This window comes from Telopea speciosissima, chromosome 1 (genome assembly GCF_018873765.1).
Source record: "Telopea speciosissima isolate NSW1024214 ecotype Mountain lineage chromosome 1, Tspe_v1, whole genome shotgun sequence".
In the NCBI taxonomy this organism is placed as follows: Eukaryota; Viridiplantae; Streptophyta; class Magnoliopsida; order Proteales; family Proteaceae; genus Telopea; species Telopea speciosissima.
Window position 1 is genome coordinate 28,310,348 of NC_057916.1, and position 25,887 is coordinate 28,336,234.

Consider the following 25,887-nt stretch of genomic DNA (forward strand, 5'->3'; position numbering starts at 1 on the left):
TCCTTTGACTGGGAGTGGACATGGTTATTATCCGATTTCTTTTGAAATCGATTTATGATAATATTGGACAGTTAATGTTTTCTGTTATAATTTATCATATTTGGTGAAAATGAAACAAGAGATATTGGTTTACCTTCTCCCACACATTTCATTAGATTTGGACTTCCATCTCATTTGATGTTCGATAGAAAAGCCTATACCTACTCTCCTCGTCTAAAGATACCCCAAGGAACCAGCATATATCACTTTGTCTTGGGATCTTCCAGTTCAATTTGTCTCCCCCACCCCATTCCTTGGTGCCCCCCTCTTCCCTCATTTTTGTTCCTCTTGGTTGGATAAAAATCCTCATCAGTGCTTAATCTTACGGTGCCTTTGCAGTTTGGGTTTACGAGTTCGACACATGGAAGATGTTTTATCCAAAAGGTACGAACTCAAGCAAACCCAGTTGTTATTATTTTTTTTCCTTTCTACTCGAACTCGCACCGTTGGATAAAGTATCTTCCACGTGTCGAGACTTGAGAGCTCGCAAACCCAAATTGCAGAGGATTTTTATCCCCTTTGATTTGTGTTTCCTGTTGGTTGCTCGCTTGTTGAGCTGTGGCTCTTGTCCTTTGTTGTAGGCTTGTTGAGCGGCTTGTGTTGAGGGGTTTGCCATGTTCACGTTGGTTTCTTGTTAGTATATTATTTATTCATAGCAATGGTTTCCCTCAATAGTATTGGGAAAATTTTAATCCCTAAAAGCCTCTTTTTGTTGTAGTGCAGCCGACTACACTTCTCTTTAATATTAAAATAAAAAGATCCAATTTTTTACAGAATTTATTTGACCTTCTAGCATAATTTAAAATTTTGATATTATTTCTGTTTTTTTTTAATGCATCTTATATAGATTTATACGGAGAAGTCGGTTTCGTATGGATCATGGACAAGGCTACATTATTGGTTGCAGATCATAAAAAAATCAGACAAAATCAAACTATTTCAACAACTATGATACTCTTAACTGAAAGAATTCGATCTGTTGGAGTGAGAAAAAAAATAGTTTTTTCAGTCTGACCTTCACTCTATGTGATGATTTCCTTTCATAGTAGTATATTACAGATCAATTTTCAATATCTGTTTTTCCATTTTAAATTACAATGACAACAACTAAATAATGATCCAAAAGAAAAGAAAAAATCATATTTCACGAATCAAATCCACCTCTCTTATTTTTCTTCAAATAAATAGAATTTAGAATAGACCGCGTGAGAATGTGTTGCTAAATTAAATTACAGGGAAAAGACCCCCACGATGCCAGCTGAAATCAGAAATTGCATGTGAACAACCCTCTCTCACCCAAAACACTGTAGCACCATTTCTTAAAAAGGCCTAAATATTCCCCCTATTTTAAAGATTTCTCGTAATACCCTCCCTTCAACGCCCGAAACTGCACACAACATTGTAGGGCTCCCCCTTGAATTAATGGGATCAGGATCGTCTCCAGGGAGCCCAGCGCCCAGGGGGCATCCAACGGTTGAACTGTACCGCACATGTCTCGGTGCACATCTAGGGATGTGTGCGACACAGCCCAACAGCTAGTAGCACCCTAGGCATGCTAGGCTCCCTGGAGACGAGCTAAACGCCTAAACTCGAATTAATGTATTTTTCTCATACCAATTTCAATAAAATTCTTCCAAAACAAATTCAAATAAAATGTTACAAAAACATGTTTCCTTCATGCCTTCACTCTCAAGTTGACAATCTTATTTCATTTTTTCTAGCATGTGGACCAATGATTCTCCAGGCCAAACAATAGGCAGATTTAGATTCTCTTGACCCACCAAATTTTGTAACCTATCTCAACTGTATAGTGCACCAAATATGGGTATTTCTCTCTCTTTTTTTTTTTTTTTTTTTTTTAATGTCTAATCAATTCTTATTGAGTTCCTTTCGGTTCCCTTCCCTCAACATTTCAAACTATTTTTAAATGTGTTTAATGACACATCAGATTTTTATATTAATTTGAAATTTGACCAAGATTAGATGATGTCATGGATAACGTTGCTACCAATTTTGAACCCCATCTATCGTAGGTAGTGAAATTCTTTTATAATAGAATTTTTTTACTTACATTTTCTCTCAAACAAAAAATTTACTTTGTAATAAATCCAGAAAAAAAAAAGAAAAAAGAACAGAGAGATATTTGAACCTTAGAACAACATTAAATTGCATAACAACATCTAGTATTTTAGTGGTGGGCACTTGGGTGGGTTTACCCTAACCCAACCTAGCCCAGCCCAGCCCATGACAAGAAAATGACACTTTTATGATTGTTGGACAGACTCATAGGGCTGTAAATGAATAACCGAAAATCTGAATTCGATCGACATCCGTATCCGTTTAAGGGCATCCATATTCGATTAGAGATATCCGGAAAAAAAAATCCGAATACTCCGATCAAAATTCGAATCCGAATATTTAATTTTAAAAAATTACGTAAATAACGATTTTGAGGGTTTTTGAAGATTCAACAGGTTCTAGAATATGAGGAGAAGAGAATCATGATCTAAAACTATGGATTGAGAGTGAATTGTATCCACTAGGGGGAGGAAGGTTCAGGTTACACAAGGCAGAGGTGTAAATGGACGGTCGAAAATCCGAATTGGAACTGTATCCGAATCCATCTGAATCCGTTTAGAGGTATCAGTATTCGACTAGGAAATATCCGAATTCGATTACATCCGATCTGTATCCGAGCCGAATCCGATCCGTTTACAGGCCTAGACGGAGGATATAGTGGCAGTAATTTTTTTGCCGATGCTATGTAACATTTTCTATGGCGATAATATATTACCGCTGCTATATAGGTGGAGTATAGTATTTTATGTGACGGTAATATGTTTTTTTGGGTAGAAGTAGCGGTAATATGTTACTGTTTCTATATCAATAAAATTCACGACAGAAAAATATTATCATTGCTATGTATCAGTATTACGCGACAGTAATACATTGTCGATGGCATATATTAACAATTAAAAGCGGTAGTAACTGCGACAAAAAGCAAATTTTATACTTTATATTTAGTGATGATAAATATTTTACCGCTGCTAAATGTCATTATTTCACAATGGTAGTATATTACTACCACTAAATAAATAATATTCGATGGCAAAAAGCCTTCTAATTAATTCATGTGCCCGCCAAAAATTTCATGTGTGAAGCTTGAATGGAAATTAAAAATCTACCTCTAAATAACTTAGAGGTAGATTAGGAGATTTTGGACTTGCAATAATTTGAAGATGTCTCATACTCAATGACTTTGGTGACTAATTGAAAGCTACGTTTTAAAATCAGGAATCGGTGATGGAAACGGTCGTGCCAATTATTGATTCTGATCTGAATCGAATGGAATCAGTCTGAATAACTCTAGAATTGACCTGAAATGACAGAAATTGAAGGAATCTTAGCATGAATATTCAATTCACAACGCTAGAAATCAAAATCAGTCACAATCAATTCTGATACAAATAAGCCGTTTACCGATCCAATTCACCGATTTTTGATACCCTGATTGAGAGTTGAGACGACTTGAGACCATTCCGTTCTGCGACCTTCAATTTGCACTGCCCAACAGAAATCTTTTTCCCATAAGAGATCCCACACCCACTGACTTTAGCGGTCACTTAATTGGCGGGTTAAATACGCGTAACCCCCTAAAATGTACCCAATATTCTTCGTATCCCCCTAAGGTTCTGACAAGTCCACGTACCACTCCTAAAAATTCCATGTACCACCCCTACTTTACCCCCTAAAGCCATTTAAGTCCACACCAGGTGTTAAATGCTAAAAAAGACCAAACTACCCTTTCTTCTATCTTTTCTAAAATTTGAAAAGACCTATTTGCCCTGACCTATTTGCTAAAATTTAAAAGACCAAAATACCCTTATCTTCCCCAAATCATCATCTTCTTCTTTTACATACCCAATACTACCACCACCACCACCCACCATTAACACCATCACCACCGTGAAGCCCCACCTCCAACTCCTCCACCTTTACCGATTCCACCATCGTGAAGCATCGGTCTCTTCCCCCACCCCTCTCCCAATCTCCCTTCTTCCTATTTAGTTAGTTGTTTTAGGGTTTTCTTTCGAAAGGAAAAAGGTGTTTTAGGTAGCTGAGATACAGGATTCTGAGTTATAATCTGATTTTGATTTTTCCTTTCGAAAGAAAACCCTAAGACAACTAACTAAATAGGAAGAAGGGAGATTGGGAGAGGGGTGGGGGAAGAGACCGATGCTTCACGATGGTGGAATCGGAAAAAGGTGGAGCAGTTGGAGGTGGTGCTAGAGGTGGGGCTTCACGGTGGTGATGGTGTTAATGGTGGGTGGTGGTGGTGGTAGTATTGGGTATGTAAAAGAAGAAGATGATGATTTGGGGAAGATGAGGGTATTTTGGTCTTTTTAAATTTTAGCAAATAGGTCAGGGCAATAAGGTCTTTTCAAATTTTAGAAAAGATAGAAGAAAGGGTAGTTTGGTCTTTTTTAGCATTTAACACCTGGTGTGGACTTAAATGGCTTTAGGGGGGGTAAAGTAGGGGTGGTACATGGAATTTTCAGGGGTGGTACGTGGACTTGTCAGAACCTTAGGGGGTACGAAGAATATTGGGTACATTTTAGGGGGGTACGCGTATTTAACCCGTCAATTAAGTGACCGCTAAAGTCAGTGGGTATGGCACCTCTTATGGGAAAAAGATTTCTGTCTGGCAGTGCAAATTGAAGGTTGCAGAACGGAATGGTCTCAAGTCGTCCCAAGTCGTCTCAACTCTCAATCAGGGTATCAAAAATCGGTGAATTGGATCGGTAAACGGCATATTTGTATCGGAATTGATTGGGACTGATTTTGATTTCTAGCGTTGTGAATCAAATATGCATGCTAAGATTCCTTCAATTTCTGTCATTTCAGGTCAATTCTAGAGTTATTCAGACTGATTCCATTCGATTCAGATCAGAATCAATAATTGGCACGACCGATTCCGTCACCGATTCCTGATTTTAAAACCTAGTTTTCAATTAGTCACTCAAGTCATCGAGTATGAGACATCTTGTGTCAAAAAATTCCATACCTAGAGACTTGGGGAAAATATCTGGATTCTTTCCCATACTATTCCCTTCTTATCACATGGGGGCCATAGTAATATCTCCCGGCTCATGGTGTTCATACAATGGAAGAGAAGGTAACTGGTTATAGGTATGCCACGCGTCACCAGTTAACATACAATGGACGCTAGTTCACGTCCTTGTACAAGGACATGATCCTGACTCCCTACATCTGAACACTCTCCCTAATAAATTAAAGAAAGAGGAACGAATGATCTCCATTTCCAATGTGGCTTAGACTACTTGAAAATTGAGTTATTAGAATATTTGTTATTATTGTATAGATGATCCCAACCGTCGGATCGTAATATCCTTTATAACATTTTGAGCTTCCAAAATTTAACAATCCTTAAGAACCTTATCAACCCCTATAGCGATTGTACATATGGAGAAGGGAGATGAGCCCACCAACATGATTCTCTTTGCTGCCTAACATTGTCAATATATATCAGAAGCACCAGCTAATTAGTTGTACACACTAATTCAAAAGATTAGTTATAATTATTTTTCCATTTCGTATCTAAAAATTAATTACTCTTGGGAAGGCAAGATGACTATTCAAATATTCATCAACTATCCAACTTAATTGCATCGGATGAAGGAAGAGAGAGAGAGAGAGAGAGAGAGAGAGAGAGAGAGTTGTAGCCTAGAAGGCAAAATGGTCAAATTGAAAGAAAAAAAATTTGTGAGTTTTAAGAAAGAATTAATTTATCGACTATGCTTTTATTAATTATTACATTTACTGACTTATTTAATCAACTAGGTATTTTAAAAAAATGATTAGAGTCGTCAAATTTATAGTTCACCCTGGCCGAGTCTATATGACTCTTGACCAAGTTTTCCAAAATTTTGACTTGATTCGGGTGACTCGCTTGAATTAAAACTTGATTTTCAAACTATGCTATGAAGTGGATGTTTTTTTCTGCCTCGAAGGGCATATAAAGTGCCACTATAAGCCGTCGAAAATCCGCCACTAAATGTGGCACCAGTATTACTTTGTATTTTGTAGCAATATTAAGTTCCGCCCGTGTAGAGACCTTTAGAGACAGAAGTTATAGCGCCACTAAAGGTTAAATTTTTGGGTAAATTACTCCTCTCTCCCCTCGATGATGCCCAAATGACAAACCCCTCCCCTGGGTATTAGGTAATAACTCTCCTCTCCCCGGAACTCAAAAGATTCTATCAACCGTACCCATTCCATAAAAAATGGTTGTTAAGTGATGACATCACCCAAAATATTTTCATTTAAACCCTAAAATGCCCTTATTATACTGATATACCAATAATACCCCCTTATAACAATAGACAAAATGAACCCAAAATCTCATCTTCTTTTCGTTCGAACATTCCAGTGGAAGTTCTCCCTTTCGTTCAAACACTCAGGCGGAACCAATGAAGATATTCTTCACTTTGTTCGAACACTCCGGCGATATCAAAGATTACGAATCTGATATGGGAGGATTAAAAAAGAAAGAAACCAGCAACACTATCAAATTCTCTTCAAATGCTCGACTTGTAACATGATTACTAAACTTCTGTTACGTTTCTGAATTTGGAGTCTTAGAATCAAGAAATGAATAGTCAGTGTAACCGATTATGGGATCAGGTAGGTAGAATGTTGCTCTATTCTGCGTGTTAAGAGAAGCATTGAGCTCAAACCACCTTGGCAAACCTGGATTGGTCAAGAACAAGCGACCATAAGATTTACAAATCCAAGGGGATTCATTACATTCTTTTGCTGGAACAAGCGACCATAACTCTTGGTGGATTCTAGTCCAATCCCACCCCTGATTGAATAACCCTAATCTAAAGAATAAAAATCAGAGATACATGGGAGTGAGAGAAGAACCCTAATCGCCAAGATGGTAGTTGCAGGTCCAAACCGAGCCGAGATGGGAGTCGTAGGTCGAAGCTGAGATGGGATGGGAGTTGTAGGTTCAAGCCGATATGGGAAATAAGTTGCAGGTCCAAGCTGAGGTGGGCGTTGCATGTCCAAACCGATTTGAATTGTAGGCGGTTTCAGCTCCTCATCTTCGATTTTCTCTTTTCCAAGGGTTAAAGATGATAGGAAAAAAAGAAAGAAGTAACCTATTTGGATCCCTCGAATGTTTTAATACTTAACTTTAGAGAGTAATATGGTCTTTTTATAACACTTAACTCTTAGGGGGTAATATGGTCGTTTTATCACTTAACAGCCATTTTGACAGAATGGATACGGTTGATAGAATCTTCGGAGTTCAGGGGAGGGGAGAGTTATTACCCTATACCCAAGGGAGGGGTTTGTCATTCAGGCATCATCGAGAGGAGGGGGGAGTAATTTACCCTAAATTTTTTATTAAAAAATAGTATATTGAAACGGAATACATTTGCCACTAAAGGTTTGCTTTTAAAAAAGTATTACCCTTTAGCAATTACCAGCGGTAATTTACCGCCGCAAAAGCTACTTTTTGATATGAAAAAAAATCTTTTTTGTACACAAGTACACAACCAATTTGGTCTCGGATAAAGCATTCATTGATCTCATGTACAAAAGTATTCATAAACTAAGGCTCTGTATGATAACGTTTCTGTTTTCTTTTTAGTGTTTTTGGGTTCGGCGCACTTTTATGTGTTTATGTGTTTTTTGAGCCTTTTTGGGTCCTAAAATGCTGTATGGTAACCCTGAAAAAAAAAAAACGTTTCTAAAGTTTAGAAGAAACAGAAATCTGTATGGATTGCACTTAACAGAATCATTTCTGATGTTTACCAAAAATTAGGTAATTACCACCTACACCATGGCTTTTATACTTATGGCCAATCATTGTAATTCCAACATCAGTTTTGCTTCTATGATATACTTCCACATACAAAGAAATCAGGATGATAGTAAGAGAGAGAGAGAGAGAGAAGAATTTCTGAATTTTGATTAAAACAGAATTGTTTCATCAAACTCCATTTATAAACATTAGACCTATAAAATCTCATTCTTTTCCCTATACAAATTATAAGAGCAAAATTTATACTTTATATGTAGTGACGATAAATATTTTACCGCTACTAAATATCAATATTTCACAGTGGTAGTATATATTTTTGGTAGAACAGTGGTAGTATATTACTACCACTAAATATATAATATTCAACCGCAAAAAGCCTTTTAAATAATTCATATGCCCGTAAAAAATTTCATGTGTGAAGCTTGAATGGAAATTAAAAATCTACCTCTAAATAACTTATATAGTAGCAGTAATATATTACTGCCAGGTTATAGATGTGATGACGGTAATATATTATTGCAGCTATACAAAATTTTGGTTTTTTTATTAAAAATCATATGTTAATATGATGATAGTATTACTACTAAAACCTAATATTCTTTATTGGATTTCTAGGGTTTAGGGTGATTCTTGTCAAATCTATTGATTCAAACTATCTGAGTAAAGTTATCTAGGAAATGAAGTGTTAAGCATATTCACACATTACCATGTATGAAAGTTTTTATTAAAAATAATATAATATATTTATTTAACTAAAAAGAGGGAGAGGGATGAACACACCACCCATTGTAGGTATCAGGGAAAAACACGTGGGGCTCGGCCCCTCGATCGATGATTGACGTCAAAATAGAGACAGTGACCAGAATTCTTTGGGAGTCACCACCTAGATAAATATCTAGAATCCATAAAGGTCTCCCCCTTTTGGTGGAGAAAAACAAGCTCAAATGGATAAGGTTTTTGATCCACTCAGAGGCTATGTCAAGCTTACAGGCAGGAAAGGTGTTAGACACCCAGACCGCTTGGCCGGAGGTTGGGCTCCCTCTATTTGAACCATATCTAAACAATATATGAACATGTATATTAAAGTATGAAATCTAAATTGATTCTAGGTATCTAGGTTGGAAAACCGTAAAGCATATGAAACAATATATATTGAAGGAAAAAATATGTAAGATAGGGGGTATCGAACTTGAACATAACTTTGTCAAACTTACCCCTTACCAGGGAACAGGTCAAACATAGTTCCAAATGGGGATTGGACGGTATTTGAGGATTATATCTTGAGTTTAATGAAAATTTTCCAAAATGTTACAAACAAATAAGGTAAATATCTTAATGAAACTAATAAGGTAAATATTACTTATCAAAGGTCATTAATTAGGTGCCTAAATTTTTATTTTTTGATTAAAAGAAAATCTATTAATCAGAAAAGTCATTACAAACAGTAGCATTTGCATTACAAAATTGCAAAAACCACGGAGAGGTAAGTGGTCAAACTATCAGAGACTCAATCGATAGGACCGACCTGGCCAAAGAGTTCGCCACAGAATTGGAGGATCTTGAAACATAAAAAAAAACTGCAAAAAACAAAAAACTTTTGCAGATGAAAAATATCTTGACATATGCTATTAATATCTTGACTTTTTTGCACCTACGGAATGAGATTCTAGGGTTGTAATTAATAAGAGCTTGTTTCTTCCATGGTTAAGGAAAAACGAGTCCCTAGACAAGTTAGGGATCAGGTTCAAATATGAAGAGAAGTCTATCTAGGGTTCTATGTACTTAGTCATGTTCTCATATCCGTCCAAGTGTGCTCATCTTATTTTGTCAAGTTGGAATTCCGCAGCAGAAGACTTTCCACAAACCTAAACCAAAAATAATTGTTGAGACGAAGTTCTTTGAAGTAATCTCATTTGGCAGATGATTTCTTTTTTGGTTGGTTATATCAACTATTTCAATGCATCATTTTCTTTGATGAACAAAATTTTCTTAGATATATACAGCCAGGTGAACTCCTCACTCACAACTCTATCATCATAATTACCTGCCCCTCATATGTAAAAACCCCAAATGTCCCTTCACATACCTATTGCGTCTAAAAAGAGTCTTCACCGTAGGTGAAATAAAACTTGGTCCTTTGACAACTAAATGAGATTTATTTTATTTTATTTTATTTTATTTCATATTACCTAATTCGTAGCCAAATCCAAAATGCTGCTATTACCAGCGCGAGACCTTACCACCAGGCTAACTAAATGAGACTATGAGAGTTGTTGATAATGATTGGTCAAAAGCAATCCATTGATCAAATATATAGTTAGAGGATTGAGCTTGGATATTGCTTGTCTAAAAGGAAAAGATATATACCCATAAGATTTTGGAGAAAATATTCCTTCAACATGTGATGAAGGTTCACCACATCATCCTAGGGTTCACAAATCCCTATACGATTTTAGTATGTTTCCTAAAATACCCTCCCAAGGCACTCTCGTGCGCATTTGAAGCCCCACGAAATCCATCAACCATGGCTTAAGGAAAACTTGGTTCTTATCATTACATGTGAATCTTATAAAATCAATGCTTTGAACTAGTTAGTTTCTTTGACGAATTAGGTTAGGAATGTCTCGTTTCTTGTTCTATAAAAATACTGTGGGGTCATTGCTTCTAGCATATGACCATACCTGGTTTTATATCGTTTGTCAAAGATCTCCTCGAATGCTCTTCTCTCATTCTTGTTAGTCTTGTCTGCTTCATGCTCTACATAATTGTCAATAATAACAAGTAATGGGCATTGCCACTTTCATATAGACAGGGTGTAGGGACCAATCCTGAAATAAGAGTAATTGAATCTCTCTCATGATAAGACCCAATCACTAATAGGACTAATCACAGTTTAAGGCGGATAACCAAAGCCCATGATACTCATTAGGAGATCACCCTCAATCAATTGGGCTCCATCCAACTAAACATGTCAATCAACACACATCCACTAATTTGAACCTACAAAATGACTGGTGCATATCACATACATGTGTAGCTTTAGATTGTATCTTATCTATTCCAAAACCCTCCTTTTTTTTGTTCTAAGTTGAACCATCACCTGGTAGAGATCGAAATGTTGAGAGAGATTGAGAGAGATCAACCACCCAAAGGGGGAGAAAAAGAACTAGAAGAAGAAGAAAGAAAGGAGTTAGGGGGAGTGGGATTTTTCAGCTAGTTACAATGAGTCCAATCCCTAGTAAAGGACAGTTAAATGATAATGTTCTTGATGGCTTTATAAGTTCTACATTATTGGAAGAGGACCACAATCAAAAGTGGTTGTATTTATGAAACAAAAAAAAAAATAAAAAAATTGACTACAAAAAAACCCATTTTAGCTAGGTTGAGAATCAAGTTAACGTCCTCCAGAGAGTAGAAATTCTGAAACTTTTGGTGATGATGGAATTTTCATCCCCTGAGAAGAAGTAGAAGGATACGACATGGTTAAACACTCATCAAAGCCTTCGCCATCCACAGATGTTATGCCACTGGCAGACAGACTAAGAGATGACAAATCTGGTAGAGGGAGTTCTCCCTCCAAATACTGCACAATTTGTCTCATAGTTGGCCTTGCTGTTGGAACACAATGAGAGCAAAGCAATCCAAGATTCAAAACCAACTCCATTTCCTTCTCGACATAATTAATCCCCAAGTTTGGATCCACAGTGTCAAGAATTTTCCCTATTCTCTTACAAGAGAACACCCAATCCACCAACATCAGTTCCTCTGCTGTTGCTCTTGGCTCTATTGGCTTCCTCCCACAAGCAACTTCCAATGTAAAAGCCCCAAATGCAAACACATCTGTGCTTGGGTTGGCCAACCCTGTTCTTGAAAGTTCTGGTGCAAGATAACCCAGTGTCCCAACCACTTGTGTTGTTTGAGGATCAGATCCATGGTCATACAATTTCGCAAGTCCAAAATCTCCTAATCTTGCATTCATTTCCCCATCCAATAGAACATTACTGGACTTTACATCTCTGTGAAGCACAACCTTCTCCCATTCCTCATGTAGATAAAACAGTGCAGATGCTACACCTCGAATAATTCGATACCTCTGACTCCAATTCAGCACCGGCATTGATGAATCGAAAAGGAACTTGTCTAGACTTCCATTGGGCATGAATTCATATACCAAAAGAAGTTCTCCTTTACGCCGGCAATACCCCAAGAGTGTTACTAAGTTCCGATGTCGTAATTGACCCACGCTAACAATCTCAGCAACAAATTCCTTCATCCCTTGTCTTGAATCATGTGAGATCTTCTTCACTGCAACTTCAATTTTGGAAATGGGTAATACACCTCTATAAACTCTACCAAAGCCACCAATACCAAGAAGCTCCTTGTGCTTAAACCCATCAGTCGCGACGTAGAGATCTTTATACTTGAATCTATGAGGCCCATAATCAAGTTCCCATTCTTCAAGTACTTCTGCATATTTTATCTTCCTTCTAATCAATATGCCAATTACAATACCTAACACTAAAGCAGAGACAATTACAGGAAGCCCAATGGTCAGAATTGCTGGTTTCTGGTTGCTTTGGGGAAGTTTGGGAAGCTGGGAGATATTGAATTCATTTGCTTGCCCGTTCAGTTTGAAGCTCCATCCCAATACATAGTGAGAAGTGAGAATAGAACCAAGAGAGGATGAGAAACCGATGAACATAGACTCTTGCATGATCAGAGAAAGATCGAGAGACTCTGACAAGAGGGGAAGAGCTGGTTTAGGAACATTTATTGGAGCTAATGTGACGTTTAGCTGTTTGTGTACACCATCATAATCCACCCAGACTTGCATGGAATCGCCACTGATGAGGGTGAGGTTCTTGGACACACCATCGCTCTCATCGAAATAGGATGCCGGAGCAGAAGCAACAGAGTCCAATCCATTGATATCGATACCGACATGATTGTTGTTGATATCATTGAGCTCCTTACTCTCTATGGTATCGAGTTCGATTGCGAATACATTATTGGTTGAATGGCCATTGTCGGTTTCATTGAAGAGGCCAAGATATTGGCTTGGAAAAGCACCAGGGAAGCCTCTTGTGGGTGCGATGAACCAAGCGATACCGTGACCACCCAAATTGGGATACTGGGGGAGGATGGCAAAAACAAAAGTGGTCGAGAAGGAGAGTACCGCAGCGGTGCCGGTGCCACCACCGGATGATGATTTGTTGAGGAAGTGAATTGGGTTGGTGTAGAAGGCATGGCCCGTATCTTGCAATGTATTGTTTGTCAGCAAGAGAAGGCCATTGGATGTGATCTCAGCTATACCGTCCAAGCTCACATGATCAACTCCTCTGAGGCCATGGTAGATGAAATCAACTTCTTCTGCTCCAATATTTCTCACAAGAAGGAACAAAACTGTAAGCTTGAAAACGGAAAACATGGCTTCCGGATTCTGGATCCTTTTCCCTTTTCTTGGTCCTTAGTTCTGTTCATGAGACGAACGAAACTAATATAAAACAGGAAAATGTACAATTTGACTTTGATAGCAGTTAACCATCATGTGTCAGGTCAACCTAGTTACAGAGTCGAAGACTTGGTCGACTATCTAATCAGTAAACCGCATGTAGCCACCAGCCATGGCGGCCATTCCCACTTCAAATTGATAGAATTGAAGTTGGTGGACGAGGGTAATGCCGTAGTATTACCGGGAATTGGAAGTTAATAGGTCGTGGCAGGATTCGATGGTCAATTAATCTACTCCGCTAAAATCATGGTATGTGAAGATTTTGTGTTTCTCGTGTGTTCTACTGTATTCTATGCGCAAGTTTGGCCTGGCAAGACCGAGGGTGAGAGCAACTACCGTTTCTCAAAAGGAAGTATTCTTCTTTCTAGGAACCAAAAAAATAAAGAAAAGGAAGTATTCTCACCAATGGAATCCGTAAAACCAAAAGTCAAGGTGCGGATCAGGTGGAGGGTCAAAGAATCCAGGTGTTAGGCACCTCGATGCATCTGGTTAAACTAATATTCGTATCTATTTTTAAATTTGAGAAAAAGAATAGTGCTTGGTTGTGTGTCTACAGTGTCAAGCCACAGGAGCACGTGAAATTATCACCAAGTCCCTCTTGAAATAATAAATCTCATCTATGCTGATACCTCAATGCGTGTTGGTGCCAGAGCTACCCGATCAAGTAGCTATCTCTTGCCCGTAAAATTAAACATAACTAATATAAAATATGAAAAACAAAATAAAAAATTAGAGTAGCACATAATTGATGGTTGGGCTACAATACAAGAAAAATAATATACATGTTTAACAGATGAAAAATGTAAACAAGTTATATTTAGGGGGAAAAGAATCTCATGTTGTCAGCTCAGAATCGAAATTACATGCCCCCACCTGAAATACTGTAGCTTGTTCGTTAGGAATTGTCCTAAATACCCCCAATTGAATAGGGTCATCTTTTTCAACTCCTTCCTTTGCCCGAAACTGCACAAAAGCATTGGAGGGAACTTATTCCCTATATTTATAGAATCAACATTAACTAGTTGACATGCAAAACCCTAACTAGCTAGATTTATGGAATGGCTAAAAACACTATGACCTAACATGCATGAGTGCATTAAGTAATCTAGATAATATTCAAATCACTCTATATACATAGAAAAACCCTAAAAATGCTTGGATGCATCAAAATAAACCCTAAAAATATAAGAAAAAACATAATACAATAGAGAATAATCACATTCAACACATTTATCAGCATTAGAGATGTCATATAAAAAATATAAAATTTAGGGTTTTTGACAAATGCTCCCCTAAAAATGCCTATCTGTCCAAATGCCTCCCTACAACTTTTTTAATTGCAAATATCCCCTAACTTTAAAACATTATAGCATTTTGGTCTAATCTGTTAATTTGAGATGTTAAACGTTAGTTTCAAGGAATCTAATGACCAAAATACTCCTCTACTTAAAACCCATCAAAATTAATTAAAATTGCCGAGATCTATTAGATAAAAATATTAATTACAACATATGTAGATTAAAAATATGTTTTACATTCACTAGTTTTGATTTTGAAAATATTTACTTAATCCCCAAAAATATTAATTGCTCATGGGTTCCATGAACAAAAGAAAATTGAACTTCTCAAAGTACCTCAATTTTTTATCATTCTCTTTTTTATTTTTTATTTTTCTTTCAATTCTTTCACTATAATCACATGTGGGACCCACTTCCTCCTCGTCCTCCTCGTCCTCCACTATAGAAGGTCGCACCATCCTCGCCGTTGCAACCTCGCACTCCAATTCTGCTCTTTTCTCTCTCTCTCTCTTTCTCTTTCCAAAGCTAGAAATCCCTCAGGAGAGCGACACAGCACTGACTTGCTTTATGTTTTGTTTTTTTTGTCGCTGTTGTTCTTCACCCTCAGGTTTCACATTTATTTATAGAGGGAACTCCTCTCCTCTTGAATCCAACTCTGGCTCCTTTGCATAGTTCACTTGCAACCCTATTGCTTTTTCCTGTGACCTTTTGGTTTTCAACACCTTCCCAGCATCAGCACCACCGCCACCATTCTTTTGCGAGAAGCAAGGAATTAGTATTAAATAAAAAATCATAAACCTCAGAACGCACGCGCCTATTATAATACCCAATAACGCTGATTCACTGAGCTTAACACCACTTGGAGACGGTTGAGATGGAGATGGTTGAGGAGCAGGTGGGCCAACTGGAAGAGCTGGAGGAGGAGAATTTGTGAAAGAAATATCGTTACCAAGGAAATCTGAACTGGGAAATCTCTGAAGCCTTTTCCAGTAAAATTATTGTTCGCTAGGTTTAATTGTTGCAGATTTGGAAGATTGAGATCGGGGATTTCACCAGAAAGCGAGTTATTAGCAAGGTTCAGAGACATTAAATGTGTCAAATTTGAAATGGAAGAAGGAATACTGCCGTTGAATCCAACTATTGCTCCGGTTCACACCCTCTGCTTGGCTTCGAGTCAAACGAGGTATACAATGTCGTCTTAGCTGGAGCTTTCCACGAAGGAAAGAAAAACAACATCGTTGGTTTCCTGTGTGTCTTCATGGAATAGGCTGAGAAACCCTTCCCCCTCTACTCCTCCTGCAGCTATGTAGTTTTTCCTCTGCTATAAAACATCTGTAACTCGAAAAGCTGCGCTTTGCTTCAATATCTTCCATATAATCCGTGAATAATTTGATGCCGGTGAAGTTCTTGCTGTTCGTTTCTATCGATTTCTATTTTTGTCGTCCTGGAGATATTTTCTGTTAAGAATGTCACTAATTTGGATTCTAGTTCCTCTTTTAATAATTTTTTTTTTAAAATTGGAGGTGGGGGATGTATAAGCGGTGAAGTGTGTTTGTCTGCATTCTTCATCGTAACGTTTGGTCTTGTATGGGCTAAGTGAGAATGGAAATCTCTCTCTCACACGGTCCAACCAAAACCAAGCTAGGAAGGGGCATGTTTGTGGGAAATACAAAGTTCTCCTAGTTTGCCGCTGCAGCCTCGTAGGAGGAGGGGTGTTACAGGTCTGTTGGAGTGCAAGGTTGCAGCGGTCTTCTATGGAGGAGGGGGTGGGTCTCACATGTGATTAAAAATGAAAGAATTGAAAATAAATAAATAAATAAATCAAATTAGGATATTTTAGAATATTTTATTTTATTTTATTCTTGGATCCATATCCTTGGGGATTAGGTAAATATTTTCAAAAACAAAATTAGTGGATGTAAAACATATTTTTGACCTACTTAAATTGTAATTAATATTTTTATCTAATAGATCTCGATAATTTTTTCTTAAAATTAAAGAATAAAATGATCAAATTGCCCTAATCCTCCCCAAATGATTTAGGATTTGAAACTGAAATTTTTTTCCCCAAATCGTTTAGGATTTGAAATTGAAAATTTTTTCTCCATATGAATTTGAACCCATCTGAAAAGCAAGATCACAAGCTGTCCGAAATTGAGCGCCTTGAGGACTATGAATCCTTAATTTTTTCCCATACATTCCCGATTCCACCCCCCCCCAACACTATTTAAAAGCCCGTTTTGATGGCGGAAAAGAGGGCAAGTCCTGCGTTTTTGCCACACCTCTGTAGTTTCTCCTGTTTATTTCCATTCTAACACCAGTTCTCTTAAAAAAGTAAAATAAAATAAAAACTCGAATTCTAGAAATGTACTAAAGAAACCAAAATCGTATACTAGAATTAAGATTTGCAGAAAATTCGCAGAAGTTTAAGAAGGGACATGGACTTATAAACTCAGTCATCTTTTATTACTTACAAAATTCCAATTTTTTTCCTTCTTCCACTCTTCTAAATTGTGTTGTTAAGCTGAAACCCATTACCCTAAAACCCAAAAATTCGTAAAACCAAAATCACAAGAAGAGTACTTTGTGTTGTTCTCGGGGGAGCCCATAGAGCCAGAATCAAAAGGAAAAGTAAAATTGAATAAACAGAAAAGCTAATAGATTCTACCTTCAGAAGAAAGAAAATCCAGAGGTGACTAAAGCAATCCCCGTCTCCAACAAAAGCAAGTTAAAACCTCAAACCCACCGCCATTACTGGATCTAGTGAGGTAGCGTCCAGTATCAGAAGGGAAATGTTTGAATAGAAGATTTCGAGTCTTTGGAACGCTTTAAGTGGTAAAGATATGATTTGATTGACTTACGTGTATGAAATACATGGAAATCCCAGTCATATGTTGTAGTGCCCTGCCGAACTTTGGCAAGCTGAATGAAAGAAACCCATGGCGGACGTAATTTGAATACCATTGGTATAATTTCCCCTCAATTTTTTTCCCCCATATCAGATGGGTTCAAACCCTAAACGATTTGGGGAAAAAAAATTTCAGTTTCGTACCCTAAATCATTTGAAGAAGATGAGGACAATTTGATCATTTTATTTTTTAATTTTGATGGGTTTTTATAGAGGGGCATTTTGGTCATTAGATTCCTTGAAACTACCGTTCAAGTGTTCAACATCCCAAATTAACGGACTGGACCAAAATACTATAATATTTTAAAATTAGGAGGACATTTGTAATTAAAAAAGTTATAAAGGGCCATTTGGACAAATGGGCATTTTCAGGTGACATTTATCCAAAACCCTAAAATTTATGCACCGTAGTTTGAAAATGATAAAAACACCCCTACGACTAGAAGAAGCCTAAAAAATTTATCCTAATATATATATATAAAATGCGTTGTGGGCATTTGTCGCAAAAAGAGAGAGAGAGAGAGAGAGAGAGAGAGATGGACTTGGATCCACTTTAGTTTAATGTGCTAGGGCTAATGTTATTTTGAATTACTGTTGCTATTTTGGACTCAAATGTTCAGTTTTTGATACACAATGTATACAAAAAAGAAATCCTAGTGATCTGATTTGTGTCGGAATTCAAATTTGAGTCATTAGGGGCCTTTCTGAAATGATTGCAATAATTAAGGGTGCAGTTCAGCTGAAAATCCCAAGTATACCTCACCTTATAATCTAATCCATTTTTTTTATCATCTCCTCCAAACACTGAGTGCAAAATGGTACTTGGTATTTCTAAGTTTTGGAAAGGTTGGGAAGTTCATGTAGAGGTTCCCCCTCAAGTTGGGGGCTAATGATGATTTTTTAATAAGGCCAGGTGCAAGACCAACCCATTGTTGTTTTGATTTCCTTGTGGGATGTCTCAAGTTGTATTCATAGTTCCATAGGTAGGTCACATGTCATTTTAGTTCCATATCCTAAGAAAATCGACCGCCAGTCCAGGTTTTTCTCCTTGTTTTCTCAACCTTTTATATTCTTCAAATAGAATATATTTTTTTTGTTATTTTATAAAGTATAATTTTAGCACATGTAACTATCAGGTTGAACTGTACACAAGAATGAAGAAATGAGACTGTACAATTGAGTTGCAGATCAGGCATGATAGCGGTGTATGATAAAGAGTTGGAGAAAATTGAACTAAAGGTTCAGATTCTGAATGTCATTAGAAAAGAATTGAATTGAATTCAAGAAGGAACTGGCATCTAGTTTCTTTTTCATTGTATAGAGGAGCTGGAAGGAAGAATTTGCGAAGTGAAAATCTCACATGGTTGCGGCATAACCATCAGAAGAAGCCAGGCAAAGTAAGCCAATGAAGAATTTGAATAGGAGCTCTGGAAATTTGGACATGATGTTGGGAACACCGACTCAAAAAATCAAATACATTTGAACAAAACAATGAAATGGAAGTGCCAGAAGTGAATAATAAAGAGATAATAGAAAGACAGATTACTTACCAAAAAAGAAGACTGATTGAGGTGTAGGGAGCAAGGTTTCAAAAATCAGTGAATCGGATTGGAATTGGTCAGGATCGATTCCGATTTCTGCAGTTACAAACCTTAATATTCTTGCCAAGATTCCCCCTGAATCTATGAGTTATGGTGTATTCTAGTGTTATTGGGACCGATTCCAGCTGATTATGATCCGATCTGAATCGGTATCAGTAGGGCCAATTCCATCACTGGCAGAGCATTTGGATCAAACTTGTCATCTGGGTGGGATCCAATTTGACTCGTGGCTTTGAGTGCCATGTTCACAATTACCATTTCTAAATATGATATAATGTCTTTCATGTATCCGTGTCTGCAATTGGTAGTCTTGAATGAAATACCAGTGAAGGAATTTTGTATGTGCAGGCCCCCCCACAACAATGCCAGAGATGCCACCAGACATCTCACTACCAAAAGAAAGGGCAGAACCTGTAGAAACTTGAAGGTAAGCCCCTCTGATGTGAACATTTCTGGTCGATCTTCCATAGGCAATGCCATACTCATCCCAACCACTCTTCAGCGCAATAGCATCAGGACCCACGCTACTATTGGAGTCCTCAATGCACATCTTGTCAGCTGAATCAGAAAAAATGAGATTCATGCACCATAAATGAGGATAAAACTCTACAAACCTTTCATGTTATCTACTCAAAACAGCAGGAAACAACAAATAACTTGAAAGACCCAGATGGGAGGATGACCAAGGATGGGAGGATGACCAAGGAATTAGATCCTATTTTACACCGTTTTTAAACAAAGTATAAGTATTTAGGTTCTAGGGCCATATATAGCTGACATTAAAAGGATACAAATGGATTATGTCTTCAGAGTTTAAATAAAAGTTTCATGGATTAGAGGCAGAGAACAAAGTTTCTGAATGCTCGAGTCACAGTTCATATGATAACCATGGTATGGCTAAATTAGAAGGCTTGGTTTTGAGAAATTTGCTCAGAGAAATACAGAAAAACAGATTCAATGTTGCAGAGATGTGCATACATGGAGATACTTAATACTCTTGTCCCATTTCAAGGGCTATTCTATCTATACATTATTCAAAAAATTCAATGGTAAATGTGTATAGACTGATGCAGCTTCAAGTGCATACTGTAATCCTCAACATTTAGAGATATAAATCACATCCAAACATAAAGCTATATGGAAAAATTACAAAACTCAGATTGGTGGGAAATATGCGCTATAAATTTCATAGTAAATGCAAAGGCATTTTGACAGCCTCCTATCTTTACGTGAGGAAAGTGGAGATAACTCCAGCAAGTTCCATGAAATCACCATAAGTTGACGTGGGGGGGGGGGGGGGGAGGAGGAGAGAGGAATGGTGAAAGGGAGATTGTGAAGAGAGGGAGAGTGTTTTGGGGAAGAGAAAGGAACTTGGACAATTTTTCTGTAAAAAATATAAAAAGCATTGAATCAATATCTTAATGTGTAATCTTGTTTTTCTTTTCCTTTTTCCACTTAGGTGGGTAGGAGTAGGGCCATATGGGGTGGTAGCATTGAGGCATCATAAGCCATAACATTTCCCTGTAGTGACTAAATCACAAATTCTAGCACAAAATTAGTTTCTGATTGTCATCTGTGCAAAAGATGATGAAAACAAAAAAGAGTAGAAACATGCCAATGAAGACCAAATATGGCAAATTGTTAATTCTCAGTAAACATGTTGTTGCTACCTCTTCAAACGGGGTGAGGGGTTATAATCCTTCAGAAAACCAAATATGGCAAGCAGTAAGCAATCACCACTATGTTGGCCAAAATTGATCCCTAAGTATCCATTGTAGTATTAAAAGTTCCAACATCTCCTTTTTATCACAACACTATGCTCATAAAATTTCAAATGTATTATAAACAAACCTATGCAAATGATATCCTACAACAGCATGGACAATTGACCCATTAGTAAATAATATAAGATACCATTTATCAGCTTCTTGTACTCCAGACACTTTGGAACTGGGACAACTCAAGAAGCACTCCTCCCCATCTCGTGATGTTCTGCACGAATCAAGCAAGAAATTGATAAGATCCATAGCAATGAAGCAAAAAATTTGGGACAAATCAAGACTGGCCTCACTTGTATCAATTAACTTACTTATGAATGAGGACAAACTGTTGGTGTAGACACCCCACTACAGATTCCTATCCTTGAGATAATTGACGGTATAATTTCAATACTGGAGCTTGAAATAATGCACACCAATAAAAGGGAGACATCTAAATATAGGATGAGAAATTATAGGTATTGGTTCATAGAAGATTTCTCATACATACCTATCTCTACCAGTGTATGTAGGACAACACCATAGATACATACATTGCTATAGCTGATAGGTAATAATCATACAACTTAAAAAGAGGGGAAAGAACTGCAAAACGTGTGTTTTGAATAGAAAGTAAGAACTCTACTTATACTATGAGAACAAGATTTGATCCTTAACAAGTTCCAGTGGTGCTGACCGCAAAAACCCAAAATTTCCAAGAAGGCAAGGGAGTAAAAAAGAATGAGTGACGATACCTGGTTCTTAATAGGATTAACGGTGCTGCTATTTCTCCAATCAAAATCCGTGAGAAGATCATTTATGGGGAGGATGGGAGCCTTATCAACATCAGAAGATAGCATGAGAGACTTCAATCCAAGATAATTCGCTTCACCACAGATCTGCCGGGAGAGAGAAAGAGAGAGAGAGAGAATCACTTGCCCAAAAAGAGTAGTACTATAGCTTTAGGATATGTCAATTATGCTAGGGTTCAAGGAAACAAAATAAGAGAATTACCACAACTGCCATCCCCATCACAGCCCCAGTACAGAGAATCAGTTAAGACATATATTCATGTTTTGGGGTTCTATCAGGAAAAAAAATGGTGACTGATATAAAGACAGTTACTCTGCTCTGAGGGCTCTTCTTCATCCTTTCAAGAACTCTTTGGAAGGCTGGCTTTCCGGTTGTCTCCCCCAGAGCTGCAATTAGATCTGCTCTTTGGGGTCCAATAAAGCACCAAATGCTGAGCCAAGAGCCACTGCTGCTTGCTGCCATCCATTAAGCCTAATGTGTGCACCTTTTAGCATAATGCCGATCTTCTAATTTCAAAATCTAGCAAACCTGAAGGTTTATAGCAAAAGAAGAGGCAAGATGTAAGCGATGTTCTCCTTGATTCCCTCCCTTCTCCCTCCCCCCACCCTTCTCCCTCCCAATAAAAACACAAAGAAAGGGGGCCAAGAGAAGCAACCTAATAAAATGTTCAGACTATACATTGAAGAAGGAAACCACAGTTATGAATTTAATCAAAAGGCCTGAATCGTTCCCTTATTAAAACCCCCAAGGTTTTAAATTATTAGAAATTAAACGGAAATTCCATCTAGGCATAAATAGACACATTGCCCATAATGGGGAAAAAGAAACAATGGCGTTCATTACAAGGACAGAAATAAGGTAAAACAAAACAATATGGGTTCTCGGCTTTACCTTCAAAACACTGAGATTGGGAGAGAGGTGATCGTGGAGAGGGAGACTCATAAAACAAAATAACAAAAAGAAACTGTAGGAGAAGAATTATGAGAAATTAAAGAGAGAGATATGGAAAGTGGAGATATCTCTCGTGGAATAGGAGGACTCAATTTAGAATTATCAAAAATTATAAAAATTTGAGGGTAAGGGTACCATTAATAAATAAAGGAAAAGTAGCAATTGAAAGATTTGTTTTAAATAATAATAAATATATTAATTAAAAACAGTAATTAATACTAAGGGTATCTAAGATTATGAAATTATAAGAAAGAATGACATAAAGATTAAGATTTGAAGAATAGAATTTTAGATAAGAATGAAGAGTAGAATAGATAACTGAAAGATTTGCCACAACGTGCTTTTATATAATAGTATGATAATATGATATATATATATATATATATTTTGATAATAAGTTGATCCAAATATGGGGAACAAAATAAATGAATTAACACAAAAAAGTTATCAAAAACAAACTTGCAATATGTTAGGACTGCAAGTTTGGCCTTGTCGGGCCGAACTCACCCTGAGCTGGAACAGGGCCTGGATTAAAGATTTATGGCCCTGAGGGTGAGATTAGGGCAAAAAAATCCTTGGCCCTAAGTTAGGGTAGGGCTGGGTCAGGGTTGAGACCTCGAGCTTAGCCCGACCCTGATTTTGGCCTAGGTGTTTTATCCTGATTTTGGTCCTAATTTTGACCCTGATCTTGGCCCTAATTGTGACCCTAATTTTGGCCTTGATCTTGGCCTCGATATGTTTATTGTGTTAGTATTCTAGTATGTGCTCTATGGTTTATTGAAGCATCATTTCTAGGTTGTACTCCGTAAAGAAAATTCTTTATTTGTCAAAACATAGAATTTATGATACATGTGATCAAAGAATATAATTATTTAAAATTGGGCCTAACCATTGTACCAAGGAAAAAGAAACATAATAAAATAACCAGATTTATATAAATATTCAGTTATTTTAATTTGCTAATTGCAGTCGGAGCCTAGTGAGGGGCATGAACTGTGGGTTTGACTAATGGAGGAGGTCAATACTGGTCAATTACATGTAACATTTCACATGTTGGTAAGTTAAATCATTTTTGTGCCACGGTCAGAGTTAGGGTCAGGGCCAGGGCCAAGGTCAGGGTCAGGGTTAGGGCCAAGGCCCAGGGTCAGGGCCAATAGGCCAAGCCCGGCCCAATCAAGGCCAATCAGGGCCAATCAAGGCAGGCTTGGGTTGGGCTTGGCCCATCAGGGTCGGTCAAGGTTTTTAGGCCCTGAGTCAGGGTCAGGGCGGGCCTAGGCCCAACTAAGGGGGACTCAAGGTTAGGCTAGGGTTTTAAAGAGCCCGATCCAACCCGATCCTATTGCAGCCCTACAAAATGTATGGAGGATTCGGCAGTAAGAGGTGAAGGGAGGGAGTGGGGGTTTGACCTCGGTCCCATCCTCTATATCCTTGTGCTATTCTGTTTTTTCTTTGGTTCGGGGGTGTTCCCCTGTGCTATTCTCTTTTTTATTTGGTTAGGGGGTGTTCCCCCCTTTTGTAATTTTTTTTAGGGAAAGAAAAAATTACCTGGGCAAGTGTAGTGCAATGTCTTTGCACCCAGACACAAGATGCGCGGAATGACCACCGTGCCCCGGGAATTTTTTGTCTTTCCATGGGGGCACAGTGGTCATTCCATGCCCCTCTCAAGGGCAGAATGATCATAAAATTCTTTAAAAACTCCTCCCATAAATAATTAACATAATTCTCTAACAAAAGACAAGTGTACTTTAGCCATTTGTCAGGGATGTCTGTGTAATTTACCCAAAACAATATAGGATCATTGCTTCTGCCTTCTAGTAGGCCTTTTTCAAGTTCTGTAAGATTTTATTATTGAAGTGGTTTGGATATTTAATTTTTTTGAGTGGAGGGTTGGGGGGGAGGGAGGGGGAGGGGGGATGATTCGGAAGTTACGTTTTGTCAAATTCTAGCTTGACTAGTTGATCTAGGTTGGACCTTGTTATATTCCCCCTCATAAAGAGGATTTGGAATACAAATCTAGTCTAAAAGGGCATACTCAGTGCATGAGGCTCCCACCATTGTAGGGTCTGGAGTGGGTTATAATATATGCAACCTTATCCTTGCTTTCACAAAGATGTTGTTTCTAGAGAAAACATATTTAGTCTTTGGAAAAGATTTTTCAGGCCCTAGGGAGCATACCAACTTCACAATCATCTTTTTAGAGAATGAAAAATTAAAATTAAAATTAAAATTAAAATTAGGATAGAAGATCACAGTCAGGCTATGTGGCCTTTGCACAAGCGTGGGCCACTGAAAGTGTGCACAAAGGCAACAATGGGTAGGATTTTTTTCATTTATAGGGGGTGGGGCGGTGATTTCGCAGAGTCCTTTGTCTGGGCACAGGCTACACATAGACTAGCAAGGATCTTTTTCCCTTAAAAATATCATTATTCATTGTTTTTGGCTTTTACGTTAGAATATAATATGATATCAGAGTCTCTCACAATATTAGGCAACAATTGAAGAAATTGTAACAGATCACACAATGAAATTAATTGAAATAGAAACAAAGAAGAAAATAGAAAATAGAAAAAAAAAGGATAGGATTGGATCGAGTATCCCACGGTCTCTCACCATACTCTCATAGAAGAAAGCACAAAGCTATGTTTTTTTTATCCCTCATTCTCATTAATGAAATTCGTGGTGTGTCATTTCACACATGTAAATTCATTTGGTCTAAACATTTCTTTTAAGCATGGAATTAGTGCACTGTATTGGATTGGGTATCGGTCATCCCAAAAATTGATACAATTACCCGATCGGTATCAAATAGTCCGTATTGGACAGAAATGTCCTTGGCTTTCCTTAAAAATTAGCTTTTTTTGACATTTTTACACCTAATCTATACCATTCCACCAATACGGTATCGGCCATGGATCAGGATCGTGGCTAGTGATATTGATACAGATCGCCTGATAGGGGCGATCCCATACTGATACCTCAAACCATGCTCTTGCATCTTTCCAGTTGAACAATGCCGTCCCATTCCACCTATACTTGAGGGGGTGTTGGTAATAATCCAACTTTGATTAATTTTCCGATCTTGAATGTATTTATATACTAAGTTGGGTCATGAGCATTTAAGTTGAAATCTAATAGTAAGTTCATGGTTTCATA

The 25,887-nt window shown here is 37.6% G+C and overlaps 1 protein-coding gene across 1 annotated transcript; it reads right to left on the minus strand.

Moving 5' to 3' along the window:
* Positions 1-11,288: 11,288 nt before the first annotated feature.
* LOC122648517 (L-type lectin-domain containing receptor kinase IV.1-like) lies at positions 11,289-13,338 on the minus strand. The gene has a single exon (XM_043841723.1). The coding sequence runs from the start codon at positions 13,320-13,322 to the stop codon at positions 11,289-11,291; it is 2,034 nt and encodes a 677-aa protein (XP_043697658.1). The 5' UTR covers positions 13,323-13,338.
* Between the last annotated feature and the right edge of the window lie 12,549 nt (positions 13,339-25,887).